Here is a 24,023-nt window from a genome sequence, read left to right on the forward strand (position 1 = left end):
TCGTTTTCACGCGACTCACCGAGGGTGGTGATGGAGTATTTCCAGCGGATGATGTAGGCGTCGCCCTCGTGGAGCTGGCCCACGCTCTCCTCTGGAAGCTCCTCCTCGCCGTGCTCCTTGATGTGCCACGCCTCCACCGCCACGGTGGCCAGCTCCGCCTGCCTGCCGTCCTCGGTCTTCACCAGGCCATAGCCTCGCTGCACGTCCACGCCCTCCAGGACGGTCCGCACCGGGTCGGCTTCATTGTCCAGCAGCGCTTTGGCGTCGCATGGCTGTAGCTCCAAGTCAAGTGGGGAGCGCAGGGTGGAATGTTCCGGGCTCTGAGTAAAACAACAAAATACTTGGTTTTTGTTTCGTTTCTGCATATTCGAAAAAATGATGGCGCAAAGCTCTCTAGTGCAAATATCTTAGTACACTTAAAATAAGACAAAACTAACTTATAAGTAACTCTTTAACAATATACAGTAGCTTCTTTAAGGGAATAATCTCTTAATAGTGATGAAAACGTTCCAGTTTCTCTGGCAGATTATTTCAATATTGAAAAATAAAGAGTAAATGTTTCCAAATACACAGAATTACACATTACCACATAACGCGTTGCTGCTTCAGTAACGCATTATGTGTCCATGATAATATATTTTTTCAAATACAATATTCCACATTTTCTGCTTTTTCTACTTTTAAGGATGTGGGGGGGATTTTTTTTTATCCTAAGGACATTAATTAGCTAAATTTAATGTCCTTCATTTTTGATAATTTCATTTATTAACTTTTACAACCCTGATGACACAACAGTGTTTAGATTTAATGTAATACTGATACTTTTATGCTAACAAATTAGCAAAAAAACTTGAGCTTGATTATGCATTGTTGGCAGTGAATGCAAAATTATTTATGCTTTCTGTCTAATACAGCATTTGAAAATGAGTGCTGTAATTTATTACAATTAATTTACCAAAACATGTCCTGATGTCTACAGCTGATCAGGCTACGATGGAAAACAAACCACGAAGCGGTAATAATGACTGACTCCAATCAGCTTTATGACGGGTATGGTTGGTGACGGCTCGTTCCGGTCTCACCTACCTTGACTTCCTCTGTCTGAGCCGCTTCCTCTTTCTTCCTCTCGGCCCAGTCCAGGAACTTCTCCCTGAACAGCGACGTCTCGTTGTGCTCCGACAGCCGGCCGAACAGAGTCCAGCTGGGACGCCCCTCACCCTTCCTGTAGGTCACACGCAGACAAACTTAAAACACACATGCCGCCATGTGTGTGCAGCTGTGCTGGAGAAGATTAACCAGTAGGGGGCACCAAATAAACATGAAACAATGCAGCAGATGTTTCTCTATATTTATGCACAACTCAAAGGCGAGTAGCAGGAGTAATCATCTAAATGAATCTTGTCCTTTGGTGTCATTAGCTCGTCATACTCACTGAGGTACGTCCGTATTATTGCAGGAGGAATCCAGAGGGTTGACTCTGCAGCTGCTGTAGTCGTAGTTGCCGCTGTAGAGCTGTTTGCCCAGTTTGACAGCTACTTTTCTGTCACCCAAGGGCACATCTTTTCCGTGCCATACATACACTTCACTGCCAAAGTCAAAGACTAAAACCTGTTGTGTGGTTTTAGCAGGAGAAAATAAGATTGGAAAAGTCAATTTAGCTACAGAAACAGCAGAAAACATTTAAAATGGGCCACATAGATGATCAGGAGATGGAGATGCAACAATCTGGCTTGTCAGATTCTGATTCAGGATTTTGACTCATTCTGAATAATTCAGGTGATAAAGGTCAAGGAGAAAAGAAATGGGCAACAGACTCTTTGATACACCCAGCAGAAAATGAAGAGGGCATTATATGTCAAATAATGTTGATATAGGAAAAAAAATTAACAAAGTTTCTCATTTTAGTTTAGTTAGGATTGCCAAAATTATTTCTATTTGCAGCGTGTCAAAAAAGGAATCGTAAGCAGAAATTTTGTGTCTATTTTAAATGGCAAATAAACAGAAAGTGGAAGGAGGGAGCAAGGGAGGAAAGATTCTGAGGTTGGGAATCGAAGTATTGCACTAATTTAGTTACAAAAGAAGAAGTAACTCATTCAACTGATGATCCTAAATGACTGAAAAGGGATATTTTTAGAAAGTGTATGTAAATATTTGGTTTTAACTGTGTAAACCTAAAATTTTGGATCCATTTCATGAATGATACTAAAATTTATTTAAGAATTACCCCCAAAAACGATATTTCAGCATGTAACCTGCAGATCTATCAAGGGAAAATTTCCCGATTCTGATCTCTGGTTGACTGATTGGTGCATCTCTAACAGAGATCCGTTTGTTAGTGACGTTACCTCTTTAGAATCGAGCAGAGACACACTGGGGATGGAAGCCCAGGCATCTTCATGAGGTACCAGTTTGTCTCCCTGGAGTCTGTAAACCCCGTTAGATTCCACCACCCCACTCTCATAGAGCTCGTCCTCCTCTGGGTCCCCTGCCCCTGTTACACGCACAAACACAGATGCAGTATGTCAGTAATGGCACCACCTGTTTACATATTCTGTTCTTCTAAAACGAAAGGATTTGCTATCATACCTCTGTATTTGGTCTTTCCACCTATCAGGCTCCAGAACTCTTTGGCCCATCTGCTTTCAGTGTTGATGCCTTCCTCCAGTATGGACACCTGGGGAGCCTTGCAGCCAAGGTCCCGCTTGGCTTGAACAAAAGATGCCATCTCCGATGCCTGGCCAAAAAAAGCATAGTTAACATATCATATATGTGCATAAATGGAGGATTTACTGTAAGTATCTTCAAAGTGCTTCATGCAGGACGGATCCAGGGTAATCCTGTCCTAGACTAGCGCCAGACAGTCTGCTATCAGTCTGGGGCATGTCAGATTGTGCAATGATTCCACGCTGACTTACAGCAACTCATAAAAATAAATAAAATGCTGAAACTTAGCAGCAGCTTTCAAAGTCTTCAGAATGCCTTTCATTCAGTCAGAAATTTGGGTTTAGCAGCATTATCAGTAGGAGTTACAAACTACTATTGTAAAGTCTGCACAGTGTATGTCATATTATGTTGTGCAATGTTAAACCTGATGACAGATTTAATGGCTACGTTCGATTTTTGCTACTGGACTGGCTCTGCTGCATTCTCCTCAGCAGAGTGTCTGCATGAGATAAAATAGAATCGGACTGAAAATACAAACATGGCTTTGGTCAAACTGTTTACATATTTCTCGCATTTCTTCTAACATCTGTAGAAATGATAAAGAGGTAGAGAACATAGCTGCTATTGTATTGAAAAGCCTAAAGAAGTCACATCCAGGAGCTTGAAAAACAGAACAAATATGAGATTTGTAAGCATTATTGTTTGTTTAATGTTCCAGCAGGTTTTCCCACAGCAGGACCTTGTTTTCTTTAATAGAGATGATTCATCAGGTGAACCGCTACATGTCTAAACATGTCAACAGAAGTTGTGAAAACCCCTTTCTGGGGAAGTCTGAAGCGTTTGATTCAGTGTGAGCTTCCGTACCTTGGCTTTCTCAATCACGTTGGCGAATTCTCCGCTCCACATAAAACAGTGCTTAGGGGTAATGAGGAGGAAGCAGTCCCCACTGTTCAGCGAGTGCGCCGTCGGTTCAACCAGGCGCACCTGGATGTGCCTCCGACCTGCGGATGGCAGCAGCTTTCACTTCCATAACCAGGGTTCCGAAACGGTTTTCATTTAAAATGAGAGATTTCTTAGTCATCTGCGGCCATTTTCAAAATAAATTTGTGGTAGGTATTTCTACGGTGGGAGGAAGAGGTTTAAATGTGGTTTTGGGAGATACCAGACACTGGAAGGAAGGAACGAAGTAAAAGTAAGGACACAAGGGAGGGAGGAAAGCAAGGAAAGGAATAGGTAAGGGTTTATGGAAGGAGATAAATTCAGAAAAAAGGGCAGACACAAGAAAGGATTGAGGGAAGGACAGAAGACAAACAAATTCTCAAAATACAAATGTTTCTTCCCTAGTTTTCTAGACTGAATAACAACCCTGAAAAAACAGCTAATAAAACAAACTTTAACCTGAATATTACGAAAGTAATTTCCTTTTGATTCTTCAAAATAAACCACAAATTTTTCTTATAAAGTTGTGGTCATCATTAATGTTCCACATTGTGCAGAGAGAGAATTCTCTTGTGTTTTCTGACCTTTGATGCGAATAAGCATGAGCTTGTGAAAAGGCACAGCGCTGTTGTTAGTCACGACCTCTGTGGACTTCACGCTGCGCAGGTTGACTTTGCGAAAGTTCTCCTTGCTGGCGAGCCCAGCCAACGCCACGTCTGCCAAGTTGGAATGTTTCGCCACTTTTGTGGGAAAGAAAACAAAATAAAACAAAGATGTGATTATTATACTGCACCAACAATAGTGCCTCTTTTCAGGTATTAAGTAACTTCTGTGCTTTAGGCAAAGATATTATTTCATAGTATGACTAAAAAGCATCAACAATACTTCAGTAGAAAGTGCTAGAGATGAGTCAAGCTTTCGTATTACTGCGTTCATGTGAGCTCCACTAGACAACGCTCGTGTTGTAATCCTGCCCACATCCTCAAATGCAAACTATGAAAAAGAGGCTCAGGCAAGTGTAGTCTGCAGAGTAGTGAAGACATGCAAACAACCTACGATGCAGCATAAAAGTGTCCAGCAGCTGACCACATCATCTTTAAATACACCCAACTTGTCTCCAGCTTCAACATTTCCACAATACATGTTTTCAGTTTCCATGTGAACAAGTACAGTCAGATCCTCAGGGCTTTTTTAAAAAACATTTTGTCACATTATAATTACAAACTGTAGACCAACACAAACCTGAGCATAATTTTTTAGCCAAATAAACTAAAATGGTGGTGTGCATTTGTCTTTGAGTCGTCATCTTCGTTTCGGCAACTCACCTGATTTGTGTATATATGCAGCTCCTCTAGAGCTAACATTAGCAACTTAGCTGCTCCTGTGTCCTAGTTTAGGTGGACGGCAATGTGTTGCTATGTCTGTAGTTGGGCCATCCTTTTTCTCTTTGAGATGATGGAATGAGAAGGACTCAGAGATCCTCAAAGCATGGGAAATGACCCTACTTTAAAATTCTCCATAACTACCTCACAGACCAGCCTATGCCTTGGTCTCCAATATCTTTCAATCAACCTCCAAGTCTTTGCAGAACAGCTGCATTTACACTGAGATTCACCATTTAGGTGGCTTGTGGGATTTTATTTAAGGGTATTAGAGTGAAAGAGGCTGAAAACAAATGCAGGCCACACATTTCAGATTTTTATTTCTAAAAAAAAAAAAAGTAATCTCTTTTATTCCACTTCACAGTTACATCATATTGTGTTGGTCTACCAGACAAAATCCCATTCATAAACTGAGGTTTCTGGTTATAGTGTGACAACATGTGAAAAAGTTTGATGGATGTGAAAATTAAGAGAAGCTAAACATGGAAAATTCCAAAAGATTTCATTGCTTTGCAATCCAGCTTATTTGCTGGATTGTTCTAGGTAAATATCTTGTTTACTTTAGGGTAATGTGAGCAGACTTACTCCTCTCCACTTGAATCCTCTTGGTCTCCACTGACGCCACATTAAGCCTCTGCTCGGTGTAAACCTGCCGGATGTCGTTACGGGCAGCGAGAGCCCGCAGGGGATTCCTGGAGCCCTGATTCCTTCTGGCTGGCCGCACCGCTCGCTTGTGCTCTGCTACCGCTGAGGTCAGCCTAGAGGCGAAATGCAACAGAAAAGTATTTTATTTATATTAAAAAGAAAATACAATCTTGTTTTCTTAACACTTATAGACAGCAAAACTGTGTTAGTACAAAACTGGAAAAGAGGGAGCAAATATTTCCTAACGAATCAGAGATGATAAATATCACCAGAGTAAAAGAGAAAGACACATGGGATTTTTTTAAAACTAACTTTGGTGTGTCAGCCTGGATGTCACTTAGGTCTTCCTCAGTCAAAACCACGCTGGACTCCAGGAGAGTGGACGGGGAGACAGGTTTGTAGAAGTTGCCAAATGTCTCATCATCGTCCAGAGTCATCACCTCTTTCTCCATCTCTTCCGTCACTTCGATGGTGGATGACTTGGCTTTGCCCACACCTAATCCCACAGAGCCCAGGAAGTATGGCAGGAAACAGGAAGAATGAGGTTGATTTTCTTAGTAAAGTAGAAAAAAAAAATCTGGAAACCTTCAGGAATTTATTTGTAAACAATAATGCCGGTGTAGATTTAGCTGGTGAATGCTCATGACTTAGCACAGTTTAAAATAAGAGTAATGTGCAGCCTTCTTAAATAAAATAAATTAGGGCTGTACAATATATTAAAAATATCTAGTCATTCATATCAGCACATATACATTTGAGATTGCAGAAAGCTGCTGCTCTGTTAGCTATCATACAGTGGTGGGAACAATTCCGCTAAGGCGCTAATAGTGGGGCTAATTTTTCATTTAGTGCTAGCTAACTGAAAATTATTTTCTGGAAAAATGTACTTGGCTGTTTTGTAAGCCTTCAGTTAAATAAGGTTTGTCTTAAAAATTGATTATCAACTGAGGAATTCTTCAAGTAGTTAAACATCAATATTTGTGCTCTTATTTTGAAGTGCTGTTTACACAGAAGTTTCTTCTTTCCTTTGTTTTTCTCCATTTTTTAAATAAAGTAACTTTATTTAAAACAAGAGACATACAGGAACAAAATAAAAGTCAGACAGTAGAGAACAATGTTTAAATACAATCTCCAAGAGAATTATAGAACATGTCAATTATAGTTTCAAAATTGAACTGGACCTTGAAGGTCATAGTCTTTCAAGTGCAGACATAATTTGAATTGCATTTTAGCATTAGCTTCCGCTACATACTGTTTTGGTATAGTGCTTTAGAGTTAGCAAAACTCAGTTTTTAGTTAGCAGCACCCCCTACCACTTTTATATTTCAGGTGTTAGTGAATTCATGCTTTGTTGACAGAGTCAAAATAAACATTTAAAGTAAATAACAGCACAGACTGTACCTTTATTGTGGAGTTTGTCTAGGAAGGACTCTAACTTGTCAAGACGTTTATCTCCCTCCACTTTGACGTCGGTCCTACTGGAGATTTCTGCCCAGTGGACAGAAAGATTTAGTTAGTCCATGTGAAATCAGCAGGCAGGTTGAGGCACATAAACAGTCTCCTTAAACCACTAAGACCAGGTTTAAGAAACAAAAGCATTACAGTTGAATCCCAGACGATACCTTCATGTGGTTTCACAGGCGTGGCGTTGGACTTCTTCAGAGTGATGATAGGTGGCTCGTCCTTGGACACGAGACCTGGAGCCGCACAACATGGAAGTTATTTCTTTCCCGGTTTTTCAAAGAGCTACAGTATTAGCAGCTTGTGCCAGTTGGTGGTTGCAGTAGCTCAGGTTATATGCTGCCTTTCTTTGAATCTTTGTTTGGATTAGAGTTTCTGCTGAGCTTTTGTTCCTTTTCCTGAAAGTTTTCTGTAAGGTTTTATTTGCATTTTTTCTTCAGAGAGATGTTTGCAAAGCAAATTGTTGTACCTGACACTGCTCATCAAATGCCTGCCAGGCTTAGGGAGAGCTGACACCGATACAGCCGTACAGCAAATAAATAAATGTAAAAACGCCCTACCTTTCTTCGCCATCCGTCCAGCCACTGTGAACTGAACTGAGTCATTGGCTGCTCCTTTGCCTTTGCTCTTCCACTGCTCCTCTTTGTCTTTGAGGATCTTCATCCTCTCTGCCAGCGACATCTTGGGCTCCATATCAACATTGGACTTCTGTTGGATTCAAATACGACCCAGTAAGTACTCTGCGAGAACACTGATTTTCCCCAGCGCTGGTAGATTTCCATGCAATATATCTCACATATTAACAGATGTACAAGGATACAAGAAAAGTGTTTGCATGACACAACCTGATTGTGGTGAAAGTTAAAAAGATGCATTCAGATTCTGGCAGGATACAAATACAAACATCAATGTCTTTTGTTTTTATTATATGTATGAGATAATCAAAAATGGTTGTGTTGGATTTTATTTAGGTTCACCAGCCAACAAGAGGACGAATACAGAAAAAAAAACAGTTTTCAAATTTTTACTTTCTTGCTAACTGTGTATTTCAAATAATTCAAGTAAAAATGATTAAAGATTTGTGATTGTAAGATGACAAAATGTGAATAAGCTAAATTGGTGTGAATAGTTTTGAAAGGGAATGCAATTTTACAGAGACAAAAGACTTAAATATATGAATAATATCTGCAAGAACAACTTGAGCCTCTGGTTTTCTGTTTTCCAGCACTTATCATTTAGAGTCATTATGTCTCTGTGGTATACTCTCTCTGTGAGCATCCAAAGTCGATGATTCAAAAGTAATTTTATTAGGACACTGTAACTTAGCAGCGTTATTAAAGTAAATATAAATACCCCCCCACACACATATATTCACAGCCTGTTAAGATTACATAAGAACTATTTCTATCACACACTCGTTTTTCTGTAATAATGAGCAACTCAGAGTGTGTAATTCACTGTAACTGGTGACTTCATTTCAGCAGAAGCAGACCCATCAAAAAGCAATTCCAAGAAGAAAAATGTCTGCTTGAAAAAAGGACTTGTCGAGCATTCATCAACAAGTATTCCCGCTGTTGTGTGTTGACATGAAACGTGTCACATTCTCTCACTTCAGAGCGACTCTAAGTCAACTTTAACTACTTGAAATTAAAGTAAAAGATAAACAAATGTTCAGGACTCCTGCAGCTAAACAGCGAGTTGCAGTCCCAGTGGACGTTTTTCTTTGTGGCTGAATGATGATCTGTGGGATCTCCTGACTGTCGTCATCTTCACGCTCTGCAGTCATTTTAAGCATTTGCAGATGTCTGTAACTTTAAAGGGAAAAACATGTTGGGATGAAGCAGTGATGAAAAGCACTCTGGCATGGGAAAATAGACGTGTTGGCGTTCCTTAAATCTTTTAATCATCACACTGAGGCTGATTGCTGTCATTCCACAGAAAGATTTGAAGGAAAATAAAAAGTATATTGGATTCCATTCAGAAATGTAGAATATGCAGAGTTGATGATTTTCAGACAAAGGATTCCCCCAAAAAGTGACAACTTTATTTTGTAGTTTTGTCTAATAAGAGACTAGACAGATATTAAAGCTGACATTTACAAGAAGCTGTTGTTTCTTGTATCTTTCAACAACTTTTTAAATTGAATACTCCCTGTCATGGACCATGAAAACAGAATTAACCACAGAAGAAAAGAAAAAAAGGATAAGTAGGTTTCCCTGGTGACATAAGAAAAAAAGTTCAAAGAATCCCATTTGATCATCCTGATATACTGCAAACTGTTTCCAATCTCATCTCCGCTTCACATACACACACACACTCGCAAACACAAATGGAAAACAGAGCTGCCATGTCTGACTGCCTATCAGCCGGGGGTCTACCATCTCACCCCAGGGTGGATGAAACGAGTCGACCTACTGAGAAAGAGCCCAACAAAAACATTGGAGCTGAACATCAAAATGAGGTCATTGTTTACTTTGCATGTAAAAAGAGAAGTTGAAGGGGACACGGGTGAGTAAAGCCCTCTTTCAGGCATGTACTGCATTTTATTGAAAAGATGGAAACTGAACATCTGTGTCTTAATGAGCAGCCTGGAGGCTTTTTCTTACATTTTCCTATGCCATTCTGAGAAAAGCCGGTCATTATAATATCTGTACATTGGTGACAGGAGTAATAAAAATGAAACTGTGCTCAAGAGTTTAAGAATGAGGTGAAATCTTAGTCCTGGGTTTGATAAAACATCTAAAGGTTCAAATCCAACCATATTTAACACAATGCAGCATTGAGTTAATTTTTCATCCACTTGATTTTACAGTTAAGTTCAGCATGAATGCCAACATGTCCGCATATAGAAGTCCTCTTTGTCCCATTTTCTCTCTGTTGGTCAATAAAACTATGCATATCACGAGCGACCAGCTGAACTCTGAGCCTTTTACAGTCTGATTAAGACATTAATGGTATGCTGTCATGGTACAAACACCCAACATCTTCAAATATATACATTATATTTTATAAAACTTGAAATGCTTAAAGCACCACATTAGAGACACTTTTAATCCCATTCAGCGATGCTACCATATATATACACAACTACCTAAACATGAGCTCTATTACATTCTTCTGTCCAGTCATAAACTACAGCTACAAACCTGTCTGGAGTCAATCACAGAGGGGAAATACCTTGGCCTGACAGGACCCCAGAGATGATGAGGCCCCCAAAAACTACAGGTTTTCCCCTTTAACCCAGCTTTACTCTTCAGTATAAACACAGGTATAAACCACCTGTGAAGCAGCAAGATACATTTATCTTAGCTCTGACTTCTCTGTGAGAAACAAAAAAGGAGACAGCTTGTCTGGGACACATGCTGCATGAAAAAAGCAACATAGTATGTAGGGCTACCCTAATAAATTGGTGCTGATTTCTTTCATTTTGTGAGATCGGTGACAGGCTGACTCGTGTCAAATCAATCTTATCCACCAATCGTCTCTCTCTGGTCTCTGCTAAAGTCTGAAAATCAGCCATAGCTGCATTTCCATTACAAATATGCGCAAAACATTGTCAATGAAAATGTTGTATTATTATCCTCTAACTACTTCTTGTTTTCTTTCAAAAAAGGTGTTTCCATTGCTGCTTTGCAAAATAAACCAATTTTGATTCATCCAAAAAAAAAAAAAAAACACCACCATCCCAGCACCAAAACTTTTTAATTGAAAAACAAGTTTTTGTCAAACTTGGCTTGTTTCTATTGAGCAAATGTATTTACAAAATCTCAAATTGCACAGCTTTTGAAGTGAGAGAGGGCTAACTGACAGATGACAAATCACGTCACCTGCCATCTTAGCAACTTTTCAGACAAAATAAATGAATAAATAAACAAATAAATAATTGTTATTGGCCAAAATCGGAATCGACTTGTCAAGCTTTTTCAAGGTTTTGATTGGCCAGAAACAGCAAAGAGTGCATCCCTAATAGTAAGCAAGCCCATGCTAAACAGGAACATGCACCATTTCATGTGCACACACTCACCTGAAGAAATGAGGAAAGGTAGACAGGCAGGTGTCAAAGTCAAAGAAAGGAGTAGAGTCTGTAGGTGTAGATAGGAGCCACAAAGGGCAGGAGGAGCTAGGAGAGCAATAAAAGAGTAATAAACATAAAGAAAGGAGGAAAAAAAAGGAAAATTACAAGCAGAGAATGGGGAAGATGCAGATTACGGTTTCAAGATTTTACATGGAAGACTACAGGAAGTGTGGGTCATTTGCTTAGCATGAAGTGAGTGGGGTGGGAATGTTCATATGCGTTTGGAGATGCAAGGACAACAAATCATAATGTGTACAAATAAATAATTTATCTTCAAAGTGGAAGGATATAAAACCAGCTTTCTAAAAGCTACAAATGAAGAAAGAAAAAAATATTATGCAGCAGGCTTTCACAGACAATCCGGTTTTTGTTGATTTGTTGACTTATTACAGGTGTATAAAACAAAGACATCTTAAAGGAAAATCTTGCATTTCCAATTTATTTATGGATTTAATATAACATGTTTGAAAAGTCAACACAAGGGCAGACCTTCATTTACAGCCACAGAGCAGCTTTTTCCATGTTGTTTGCTGACCTTTCGTAAACCCCCCCCCCCAAAAAAAACAAGATGTCATCATCAGTTATCAAAACATTGTTACAACATATGAGTAACAATTATTCCTCATGACTCAACTAGCCTCGTTTTAAATCAAATTTACAACCAGGCATCGCTTTACAACACCAGGGTGTAGAGAAAGGCTTAGCAGGTCTAACAGGAAACATCTGGACCTAATCACAGCCTCAACCCTACATGTTTTATTCTTCGTCATTTCACATTTCAACCAAAGAGGACAAACATCTGATCTAACTGTGTAAGCTTGAATTAAAACAAACACTAGAACTTCAAATAAACAAAGCAGTTTTCTCAAAAGAGAGAGAGAGAAATAAAAAATGGAACGACCAAGTGTGAGCTGAGGAAGAGATGGCTTTGGTGCTCGTAGCCGTGTTTTTCAGATGCAGACATCATATTTAAGTAAAGGCCATAATTTCAGACAGAAATAAAAGGAAAAGCCCTGAAGACCTTCTGGACAACTGCTTGGCCCTCGCTCATGCGTTGTAAATGCAAATTTTTACGCCATTAATGGAAAGTTCACAAAATCTCCACGGATTTGTGCTGATGTATCATAATCAAGACCGACCACACAAATAAAATATGACATCATAATTCAGCATGTGACAGAGGAGGGGAGTAGGGTCTAATTTTGTTGAGCAGCTTTTTCCAGACATGGAGAGGATCTAAGGTTAGCTCATCTTTGGATGAAGTTTGAGCTCAAACCAGAAATCCCAAAAGGGGATCACTGATCTTCACAGACATCGAGTCAAAAGATGCTCTACATAGATGCACAACGTGGCACAACGTCTTGTATGTACATGAGCTCTGTCAGTAGAATGGTTAAAAAAAAATAAATAGCGTGTCGTTTACTTTCCACTTACAAGCTCTTCTGTGCAGGTGCTTATATTTTCCCTGAGAAGGGTGTGTGAGGTGCATAAGATGATAACATGCACAACTAATCCAGGATTCGTGGTACAAAACTGTTTGACCTGAAAGTTTATACAAATATTGGCGAGAAATTCAATTATGTGGTGAACACAAAAAGCTGGCATGTGGAGAAATCTATTTTTCTAACCTTGAGAAGAGGAGAGAAAAAGTGAGCAGAAAAGCCAGAAAAAGAAGGAAGCATTAGGTTGGAGGCTTTTCAGGTGTTTGGTCATGGTGTAGAATTTTATTTTTACAAGTGGAGGGAAGCTGTGGGTTTCTATTCTCTTCGGGAGGTAAGCTGAGCTCTGGATCTCCGCTCTTAAACCTGTTGCAACCCCAGAGCTCTGAACCACACGCTCTCCTGGCAGCGGCCGGAGGAAATATGCTTATTCAGCAGACGGAGAGACATGTCCACAGCCAAGTCGCCCCTTACTTCTGCACATAGCCAAGTAGAGGCTGAAGTGTTTGGCTGGGTTCGCTCATTACTGCCACTTCTCCAAATCCCTAAATAAAACTTGGTGCCATCATAAAACCGATGCAATGCAATAAATGTGGCTTTTATCATTGAAGTCTGAGTAAGAAAACAATAAATATGTGCTTTAGCTTTGTCACGTCAGAAATAAACTAATGAATGCGAATGATTAAAATCACACCACTAAACGCATAAAATATCCTTTGGTTTAAAAAGCTGCTGTGACCCTCTGAGACCCAAACACTTTCCATATATTGGTTGTGCCTCATTACTTCACAGAGACAAAAACACCAGACTTTTCCAGAGAGAAAGGAAAAATGGAGGGAATATAAGCAAAGACAATAATGAGTAAGAAAGGAGACAAAGAAAAACTAGAGGAAAGACGGAAAAAGGAAAGTCACAAAGAAGATAATGAAGGAAAGAAAGGAGACACATAGAAGGAAAGAATGATGGAAGGAAGAACAAAATGAGGGACAAATGGACAAAATATTGAGATAAAAGGATATTGAATAATTTCTGGAAAGAGAAATATTTTCTCTTAATTATTTTTCCTTTGTTTATACATTTCCAGACATGAAGAATACTGAAATCAGATTTTGAACTGGGTCAACTATAACTACCAATTCAGCTTCCAGATTCCCAGACGACGCTTCAATGTTGTTTAAAAATGTTCAACTTAAATTTGGTTCCACTTTATTACCAAATCTGTTCAAAAAGCAGAACATTTGCTGCAAATTTTCGATATTTTATTTGATTCTTGTCTTTAAATAAAAACAGCTGATTTTGATGGAGTGTTTCTCTGTGATAACCCCGGTGTGGGAACTAACCTTTTTCATCCAGGCATTCTCGGCATCGTGAAGCTGGGTGAAGCGATCTGCCAGTGACGTTTGGATCAGCTGCGACGGTTTGGACTTTCTTGTTCCGTCTTTCTTTTCACCGTCCTCGCCAGACAACACAGCTAGTCTGAGAAATAGAAAAGGTGTCATTGTAATTGCGGAGCCCTTCAAACTTGATCCAAACAGTGTTTGCTTGTCTTGTTGAAACACTTTATTATTTTGTGTCAAAAGTAAAAGTAGTGAAAAGATTTCAGAATGAAATCCAACGATCAAAAAAAATGTTCCAACTGTTTAGGTTTAAGCCCAGTTTAATAGAACTCAAGTCAGTTGCTTGGAAACAGGCCCGTGCAGACGGGGGTGCAGAGGGAGCTTATTGCAGAACCGCAAGTGTTAAAGGAAGATTCGATCCAGAGCATTTAGAGTTCACAAAATAAACATCAGCGAAAATACTGTAGCAATAATTAGAACCACTGCATAAAACCAAACATGCCACAATTAAATGAATCAAAATGTCCCCAAAGCATCGGTGGACTGACAGGGGCCACCGGGGGATTCCAGGTAGATTCCAGGTGAATTCCAGGTAGATAGATATCATATATTATTAGAGCTTATTTAATAAAATAGCAGAAATTTGCTTATTTCATAACTTCATAACCAGCGACCTTCTCTCTGGTCTGTTGAACAGCTACAGTCTCAGATCAACTCAGCCCTCCAGGACTGTCAGCAGCAGAAACAGCAACTTTTTACCTGTTGGGGAAAATATAGACTACATTTGCTTTGCATTGTCCCCTCATGATGGCAATGATATAGTAGAATCCAATTGAATTCTTGATTAATATCTGTTGTTGCTATGTTGTTGTACGGTGTTTTAAGATCTTGTTCAATGTGCCCTTTTTTAACTTTGAGCCCCTGCTCCTCCAAAGGTCTCTGCACGGCTCTGCCTGGAAAGTTTGGTTCATTTGTGAATCATTTGTCAATCTGCAAACTCTGGTCCATCTAAAAACCGAAGTCTCATTTCGGTTGAAGTGAACTTTGGTGAGGTTTGAATGCGTATGTGAATGCAAGCGTACCAGAGACCAACCGAACTACAGCGCAGAGCATTCTGGGTAAATACAACCAAAGCATGTCTAGCGCTACAATGAGAAGTGGCTAGTGGTCTTTTACCGAAGACAAAAGAGAAATCCTACAACCGCTAAAATCTGACACTACTCCATTGTTGTCTACACATTGCGGAGGTGCTAAGTTGTGCTCATGTCTACGTCTGAGGTTTTTGTGTTGTTTCCTTCAGTGGCTCTTGTTGCAGCACCACTAGAGGCAACAGATTTTTCAAAGGGTTTGAATCGTTTGACACAATGCAGTGAGAAAATGAACCACACCAGCTGAAAATGTAACAAAAATTTAAATTTTTGTCCCGAATCAAAACTATTCTACCAGACTATCAGATGTTTTATTTGCTGGGATTTCACTGTTTGATTCCATCACTATGTGCGTGTCTGTGCATATCCTGACCTGTGTTTCAGCGCAGAGCCTTGACTCTGATCCAAGCTGCTCTCCAGCTCGTCGACGTCCTCGGACACGGTCGACGTGGTCTCCAGGCTCTCATCGGGCGACGGACTCCGCATCTCCTCAAAGCTCTCTCTGCTGCTGGTGCTGCCGCCGCTGTTCTTCTCCTCTCTGTGCACGCTGAAGCTGCCACCATCTGGGATGTCATCAGTTGGTGAATCGTCCTCTTTATAGCTCTCCCTGCTGACCTCTTCCTCAACATCTTCCTCTTCATTATCCTCGTCTTCGTCTTCCTCTTCTCCTTCCTCCTCGCTCTCAGGGTGGCTCAAGGTGACACTAGTTTGCCGGGAAGGCATCCCGGTTGACATGCTCTCGCTGTGGTCCGACTCCACGCTGGTGGAGCGGCTCTTCTTTAGGATTCCCTTGATGCCTTGAGGCCCAGAGTCTTGGCGCTGCAGCGAAGGTGCAGACTGGCTGAGCGGACTGGAAGGGGGCGACGCATCCCTGCTCTTGCTGGGGGGAGAAGCTCTGTCTGAGAGGAAACTGAAAGGCTGCAGCAGGGGAAGAAGAAGAAACATGATTTAACTGTCAGTACAACATAAATTTCGTTTCGCCTGGGGACGATAACTCTGTAAGACGACAAGTTTCAACAATTCGTCTTTCTGTTTATTCCACAAAAGACCATTGAAAACCCCAAAGTTTGTTTTGCAGCTCTGAGCCAGCTCCTGCCTTTGCTCCATTTCTCACCCATTTGTTGCCTTTTTGTCCTTTCCTGCTTCCATTCAGTACATGTAAACAAGCTAATTTATTAAAAAGAAATGATAAATATCCGAAGATGCTTTCAAAAACTTACTTTTATAATTTTTGTTTTAAAAGACTGTAAAGGCATAATGTTTGTTAACAAATCTGTAATACAACTGAAAAAAAAATACAATTTCAGACTTTTTTCCCCTTTTGAATAAAATCAAAAACATTTTACAATCCAACAGGGAACAGATGTTACATAAAATAAAGATGCAAGGCTGAGGCATCTAAAAATATCTAATGCTTTAAAGCTGTGATCAGGAATTTAAGACTGCAACACCAAGCAACGTATGCAGTGTGAACTCAGTATGTTATCACTTAGGAGAGCCGATAGCAGCTGGAACAGTCCCCACACGTTGTACGGACGGGCCAAAGGTTGGGAAGGAGTGCTGATTTAGGAGGAGAAGCAGACTGTGAGATCAGGCTGGGTGTGACAATGTAATGCTAACCTGGTGGTCTTCTTTAATAAATACTGGAGTGCAGAGTGCGGCTGGCTGCGTGTGTAGGGGGTGCGTGTGTGGAGTTAAAATCATCACCTGTGGGAATTGGTTTAAGATTTGGGCAAAGTATTAACATTATGTCTTATGGAAAAGAAGGAGTGAGTCTCTATGTTGTAAGTCTACATTAAGTATGAATTATAAACTGAAAGTTGACTTCCAAAAAAAAAAGGGAAAAAAAAAGTCTAAACTGAACCAGGCCTTAAAATCGCCCAGCCAAACTTCAAGGTGCGTAAGAGTTTAGGAATTGGCTTGCATGAGGTCTTTTTCAGTGCAGGAATATACAATCCATCCAAACACAACCCACAGAGATCCCTTTAATACTGTAGCTGAGTTCATAGATTTATGAAAATGCGATCCAATTCTTAAGCAAATGTTTTAGCTTTTGAGCTGCACAATACATCAAATTTCACATTAAAACTGACCTGCTTCTCCTCGGTAGTGGCAGTATTTTCCTGCTGCTCCTTCCAGGAAGATTCCTGTGTTGACTCTTCCATTGCCTTTTCTTTATCAGCATTGGAGAGGCTGAAATTATAAGGAAATAATGCACAAAGCTCATGGGAAGAATACAGAAAAATGGGCAACAATGTAGATTTCACTTATCAAAAAACTTAGGACAGAAAAAGCACATTGAAAAGCAAACTTACATTTAATAAATGAAATTCAAGCTGTATGATACAGGGTGTACATAGGAGAGGCCGAGTTTCACTATAAGTTAATCATAGATCACAATTTAAATGCACAATAATTTAGTTGTTCTAATGTAGTAGTAAAATCCCATTTTAATGTTACACCTCCTCCTAATACATGTAATTGACAACCCTTCAGAGCAGAAGACATAGCAAAATGTTCTGAATGTTAATTATAGTTTCCTCATATCAGAACTAGCTGAAACTAGTATCTGCAGATCAGAGCGTCACAAAACCAGAGATCGACAACATTCTGGAGCATATTTACTTTGTGCATTCGGTAGGTTTTCCACCTCATTTAAAGACTGTGAAACAAAAAGTTTAGTCAAAATTTATGTCAACATCTGCATCAGTCATTTCAATCTGGGAAAACAACAAGACACAGTTAGAGATGATGCTTTTGAGAGCACCATCCTGTTTCTAACGAGTCCATTTCTAAACCGATGGGAAACTGATTCAGTATAATCATAAGAGTCAAATCTGTTAATGGTAATGGAAGTCCATTTATAAAGAGCCCCTATAGTTTTATTGACCACTCAATGTGCTTTTCACTAAGAGCCACATTTATACAAACTCTCCATGCAGCATTTCTGTCTCTCCATTACACACAGATCGTAAATGACAATTAGACCGTCCTGAAGCAAACTTTGACATAAAAAATTTAAATCAAACAAAATGTTTTATTTTTCTTTTACAACTGCGTTTCAACTGTAAGTTATGTGTAGGAGGTAGTGGCAGAGCAGCTGCCCCATATACAAGGATAGTTCAAATCCTGAACTTAGGACCATTAAAGCCCACAAGAGCTCCAAAAAAGGGAACTTTCTTTTACCTCAAGCTTCACATTTTTAAAGCAATGACTAATGTCAATGTGTTTTTATTTAAAGCGTTTTGTTGTTGTTTTTTAAATCAGTGAAAATTCTTATTTTGTGTTACTAAAGTTTGCTAAAAGGGCCAGCGACAAAGTCTTAAGTGGAGACAATAACATGAATTCAAATGCTTCCTGATTGAGCGGGAAGCTGAACGATATGAATGACGAGTCAGACTATATGCAGACAATAAAGAAAAAAATGAAAGAAAACTCAAAGGTTACAAACTGCACTGCTAACTAGTCTGGCTATCAGTCCAACATTTGCTCCGGTTTGGTGCAAACCATTGTGTGTTTGTATTTTTATAGTCTCATGCGGGCTAGTCCTACAGGTTTACCTGCCTGGTTTATCCCTTCAGCTGCTTATGACATTTGACAGGCATTAAATAGGATCTGTAATAACCTCTGTGCTCCATTCAGCATGCTCTATTTGCTGTGCGTGGGTGGCACTGCGTTCCAAGTTGTTTCAGTCTATTATTAATGTCTGTCCCCCAGCTCACAAATTTCATTAGGAAACAAAAAGGTCAGATAAAAATCTAATAAAACAGTCCCACCCACGCTGAAATCACTGAAGCGCTCACCTGGTGGAAGTTCCCTCTCTGTCACTGCTGATCAGTTGATGCTTTGTGCTGTCATCACAGCGCTGGGTGCTGCTACCATCCACTTTTCCCTCCACTTCCTACAAATACAGAAGGGTTGGGGAAATAAAGATTAGGCCAAGATATGGAAGAAATCCTGTCAAAGTCCTACTCCAGCTGTAACAAATGTCCCGATAAAGGAAGTGAGTGAATAAATAAGACTCCACCCCTTCTTTTAAGAATTGCAGTTAACCCTTGCAGTGCTCCAGAAAAGTTAGAATGTAGCAAAATGCTGCCCAACTTAAAGAATAAATGTATAAAAAAATACTTAAATGCACTAATACTAGGTGTACATTTTTGAGTGAATGCATTTGTAACAAATTTTCATCCATCCATCCATCTTTTGTCTGTTTCATGGAGGGCAGTCAGGTAGCTGGTGAAGAAAAAAATCTAAACATGAATGGACTGGTTTCCAGATTTAAAACACAGAAGTCCTAAAGTTGAGTAATTTGTTGCCCAAAAATAGAAAGTTGCCTATTTGGGATTACTCTGGCTTTAAACAGGATAAGAGAGGTAAACTACAGGATGTAAGCAAAGCGCCTTTCCAACGTTTCAGCAAAGGACTAAAACACGACAAACTTCCTTGAGCGTTAAGTGTTGATTACGCTACGCAATCACCAGGTGCTGCAGCTCCATCGTCAAGCTCTGATAAAGGTTTTCACCAGCAGAAATACAAATAAATACAAAAAGGACAGGAAACTTAAAAACTCAATTCAACTGAATCATCCAGTTACAGAGAATGCCTTAATGAATGAACTTGAAACATATTTTAAATTTCTTCTCCCAGCTGGGTTCAAAACTACTACCTGTATTACAAAACCTCACAGTACGTTTCCTTAAAAGGCAAAAAAACAAAACAGAATATGCAGGCTGCACCTGAAGAAAAACTGAAAACTGACATCGGCCAGAAACCTGATGGGTGCATCTCCAGATATAACTATGTAGCAACTTGTTTTTGCACGATACGGGTTGCATTTTCACTTCAGGGACCTTTAGCAGAAACCACTGCAACTGTTATAACTCTCCTCTGTTTCTAGTGCATGTATCAAGGTAAATATCATAAACAGGTGGACATTTACACCAGAAAAAGGTCAAGTAGGAAGAACATTTGATATTATACTGAATCAAGAGAGTGTTCCTTTTGGGATGGAACATGCAAAAAACATTTTGGAAAGATTGAGTTTTCTCAACATCGTATTTCAGTCATCTCAGTTAAACTCCCTCATTGTTCATATTTTCTGCAGGTTTCAACTGTCATAGATTTTAAACCCTAACCCTGTCTGTGGAGAGTCAAACTTATATTTCAAAGTTGTATGTTGGAATATTTCAAAGTTTGTATGTTGGAATGCTGTGGAGCATCATTGAAAAATCTGAATTTATGGCCGTTGAACAGCTGGTTGTAATCCTGACGGACGCCGCAGTCCATCTCACCTCTGCAAAACGTATTGAGTGAAGCCGCTGTGCAAGACTCCAAAGATACATGGCATTTTATTTTCATGAGGGGACCATTCTGTTCTTTACCATCTTAGCAGGGTATTGGGCAGGAGAAAGTCAGGCAACATCCAACATCCTTGGATGTAATTTACATAAAGATCATGCGAACTGGATTCCAGGGCATAAAATGTCTAGATAGCATGAGGGAAACCCAGTTAGAATGCTTTTAAATGGGTTTAATTCTTTGTAAATGGCTCTTTGAAGATCCCATCTGCAGATTTTTGAAAAGATATAAATCCAGGAAACATAAAGAATTGCTTAACTATGCACTTGGTGGGATTATTGTGGGCTCTGAAGTGTGTTTGAGGCATGTCTAGAGTTGCTCTTGTTTCCCTTGAAAACAAGCAGTGATATGTTTCCTTCAGAAACATTCAGCTTTTTCATGGAATCCATTGTTCCCTCAACCAATAAAATGTTCCCTCTGTGCCTAACTGCCTAATTCTGCACTCCGTTTTTCCTCTACTCAAAACACTTTATTGTGGCCAGATGTTGTGTGTGCTAACATTGTCAACCTTTTGTAAAGAGGATGAAGTTGTTTTCTGCTGATGAGTCTCTCATAAAGTTAGAATTTTGTTGGACTTTCTCAAACCATGAGAAAATCCTTACATAAACATGCAAACTGCTGCACATCATTGTGCGCCTCTCCATTTAATACTGCAAATTTGGTCGTTTCATGCCTCTTTTCCAGGGATGAAATAGTCATTTGCAATCCAATGACTATTGCAGATGCAATAGTCATTCCATTTGACTATTGCTTAGTGAAAGTTGGTGGACCACCAACGTTTTAATGAAAGTTGGTGGTCACTTTCACTAAAAATAATTCCCTGAAGGATGCTGTTAAAATAGGTTGGTGGTAACATTTCCAAAATACTGGTTAGAAATTTGCTTTATGATCATATCAATAGTTTGACAATAGTTTGTTTTTTAAGGTTTGATTCATGTTAAAATTTCCTTTGAAATTTTTCTGTGTTCTCCTTTTAAGGATTTTATGCAATGAGTTTTAATTAATCATTTAAAAGTATGAAAGGAGAGCTTTGGGTTTTTTTTCCTCTGCTGGGCTATAGTTTATACTTTCTTGGAAAATGTGGAAAAAAAGAAAGCTCAAAGTTGTGCGTGACAACACTATAAACATGGTAGATAAATAGCATCTCAAAAGCTAAAATAAATATCTGAACTACAATTCCCAAAGCCCAGAAAGTTGCAAACGAGGCTCCATAGATGGACAGCAGGATCACAAGGAGGGATTTCAAACTGTGTCTTCCATCGATCATAACGGGCAGCTATCAAATTCTTGACTCAAATGTTAACATTTTGCTCTGCTGTATTAAATCAAATAGCTGTAGTAATACAGCTATTTGAAGTACCGTATGTTTTCTGTCATTTTAAGGCTTTTTAGGGTTGTTGCAATTATACAACATTGTTTTAACTAAAGTTTTTCTGAGGTCTTCATTTTTTGTCGTTAAAATAATTTAACAAATCCCATGTTGCTGTTGGTTGTCACAAAACCTTAGGTTGTGTTTAACCGTGTCAGTCTTTTTAAATGGGTAAGGTCGCTCTACGTCAAGGCAACACTTTTGGCCTCAATTACATATTAAAAGAAATTGGCTGAGGATTTTTGAGAACAACAAATCCTGTCCTCTACGAATGACCATGCATCAACTTATAACTCACATATGGAGTGTTTCGTATCAGTTTTCAGTAATCATTTGAAATAATTTGCCATTACGATCAAATTTTGTGTCGTTTCTGTACAGAATAAAAGAAACCTTCTTTAAAACCATTTAAAACCATTTTTAAAATGATTTCAAAACTAGTCCAACCTACTCAATGAATAGACAGGAATTTGTCCGTTTCTGTCTTTTTAGATCTACTAGCGAGTCTTTTTCACACATGCTGAGAGTGAAGCTTGCAGCTGTGAGAGTAAACACTTTAGCAAACCCCTGGCGTGACCTGGTGAAGATAAGTGGGCCTCCAGCTGTGAAGAAAATACCTAAAATTGTGTAAATACCCCAAATTAGAGAAGCCTCTTACAAGCTAAGTGCTACCCACTGATCTTTGAGTGAGGAAGTTGTTTTCTACACAGCAGGATTTACCATCTTCTCCAAGAAAGATTTTCACTGAGAAAAGTGAGAAAAATCCAATTATAAGCGAGTTAATTCTCTTTGAAGAAGTGTATTTTTCTGTTTGCATTTATGCTAAAAGGTTGACAAACTGAAACTCAACTCTGATGCCATCTTCTCTGACTTAAACACTGACTGACTTTTCAGCAGAAACTGTGGAGGAGGCATAAACGACCAGAGTGAAGTGAAGACAGACAAATGGCAGTTTTCAATACAGTTAACCATCAAATGAGAAACTGTGCAATAACATATATCAGGGAAAATCACGGATGGGATAGAGCATTGTGAGTACAACGGGAACCTGCTTTCCCACAAAGTTTGTTTGTTGGAGCAACTTGCTACCATCTGGGTTTACTTGGCCAAGATTGGCTCTGCTGCTGGTCTGTAATCGCCAAATTAGAACAGCTATTTACATCAAACATCATGAAACCAAACCACTTCTGAAACCTAAGCAGCCTGGGAAAACCAGATATGTGTCCATAGTTCATTTTCAAGCTCACATGTGCAGATCTCCCACAGGATTTGGGACATTTTCAAATTTTGTCCATAGATCATCTTTTAGCATGAAGAAAAAAAAATCTTCCCACAACTGCTTTAATCTCTCCATAGATTGTGCATGCTGAAGTCATGAATTTGGCCAGGTTTGCAACCAGGTGCAAGAGTGTTCGGTGTGCTAAGAAATGGCTCAATTTGTTATTAATGGAGCTAAGCTTCCAGAGAAGAGCTGAAGTGTGCAACAGCTGCTCTGGAAAAGGGTGGGAGTAAAGCACCGAGTGAAATGGAAAGAACTAAACACAGGCACAGTGTGTGACATCACCCACAAAATCTGCGTGTTCAGGTTTTTGGAGCTTGAATTTATCCTGTCAGTTTGATGGCTTTGGGGATTTTCATACTTAAATACTAGCAAAATAGAAGGACCACTCAGAAAGACGTGAGCCGTTTAAATTTATAACAATAAATACCAAAAGACAGGTGGAAGTCATTCAAACAGAATACTCTGCAATTATTGTCTAGTGATGAATGTAAAGGTGAGGAGGTGACACTGAGTTGACTGACTTTTCAATGCTGAAAAAGGTTCATATTTAGAGGTTTTCAATAAGTAACTAATTAATTTAAAGGACTGAACAACTCGTATGCTCTTGTTTCTAATCTTTCTATGGATTCACACTGACTTGAGCTAGTTTCTTTCAGGTGCAAGACAGACTGAAATAGTTTGCTATATGCAAAATGCAGACAAAAATGTGCTTAGAATACCTTGAAATTAAAATTTTACGCTACAATAGAAGAACATACCCTGATTGAACTGTAATAGTAATTCGCCATTTTTTAACCCCTTCCAGGACAAATTCAAACATGCGTTTATTACTATAATTGGAAAACCTTAAGAGGACAAAAAAGTCAATTTCTAGTGATCATCCCTGCAATTTCCCTGTGGGGTCGGTGATTATCTCTAGCAACT

At 39.3% G+C, this 24,023-nt stretch overlaps 1 protein-coding gene across 1 annotated transcript in view; it reads right to left on the reverse strand.

The window, feature by feature from the left end:
* LOC116727140 (supervillin-like) overlaps positions 1–24,023 on the reverse strand; it is a 52,477-nt gene that overhangs the window by 4,912 nt on the left and 23,542 nt on the right. Inside the window, exons 5-20 of the mRNA XM_032574336.1 lie at positions 18,894–18,991; positions 17,184–17,283; positions 15,464–16,008; positions 13,946–14,081; positions 7,652–7,799; positions 7,253–7,327; positions 7,032–7,118; positions 5,943–6,126; positions 5,571–5,743; positions 4,188–4,343; positions 3,529–3,665; positions 2,587–2,734; positions 2,346–2,491; positions 1,433–1,608; positions 1,087–1,222; positions 20–320 (exon numbers count right to left, since the gene is read on the reverse strand). Of these exons, the coding sequence (XP_032430227.1) occupies positions 20–320; positions 1,087–1,222; positions 1,433–1,608; positions 2,346–2,491; positions 2,587–2,734; positions 3,529–3,665; positions 4,188–4,343; positions 5,571–5,743; positions 5,943–6,126; positions 7,032–7,118; positions 7,253–7,327; positions 7,652–7,799; positions 13,946–14,081; positions 15,464–16,008; positions 17,184–17,283; positions 18,894–18,991 (2,746 nt within the window). The remainder of the gene's footprint in view (positions 1–19; positions 321–1,086; positions 1,223–1,432; positions 1,609–2,345; positions 2,492–2,586; positions 2,735–3,528; positions 3,666–4,187; positions 4,344–5,570; positions 5,744–5,942; positions 6,127–7,031; positions 7,119–7,252; positions 7,328–7,651; positions 7,800–13,945; positions 14,082–15,463; positions 16,009–17,183; positions 17,284–18,893; positions 18,992–24,023) is intronic.

The sequence above is a fragment of the Xiphophorus hellerii genome, chromosome 10 (assembly GCF_003331165.1).
Source record: "Xiphophorus hellerii strain 12219 chromosome 10, Xiphophorus_hellerii-4.1, whole genome shotgun sequence".
Lineage (NCBI taxonomy): Eukaryota > Metazoa > Chordata > Actinopteri > Cyprinodontiformes > Poeciliidae > Xiphophorus > Xiphophorus hellerii.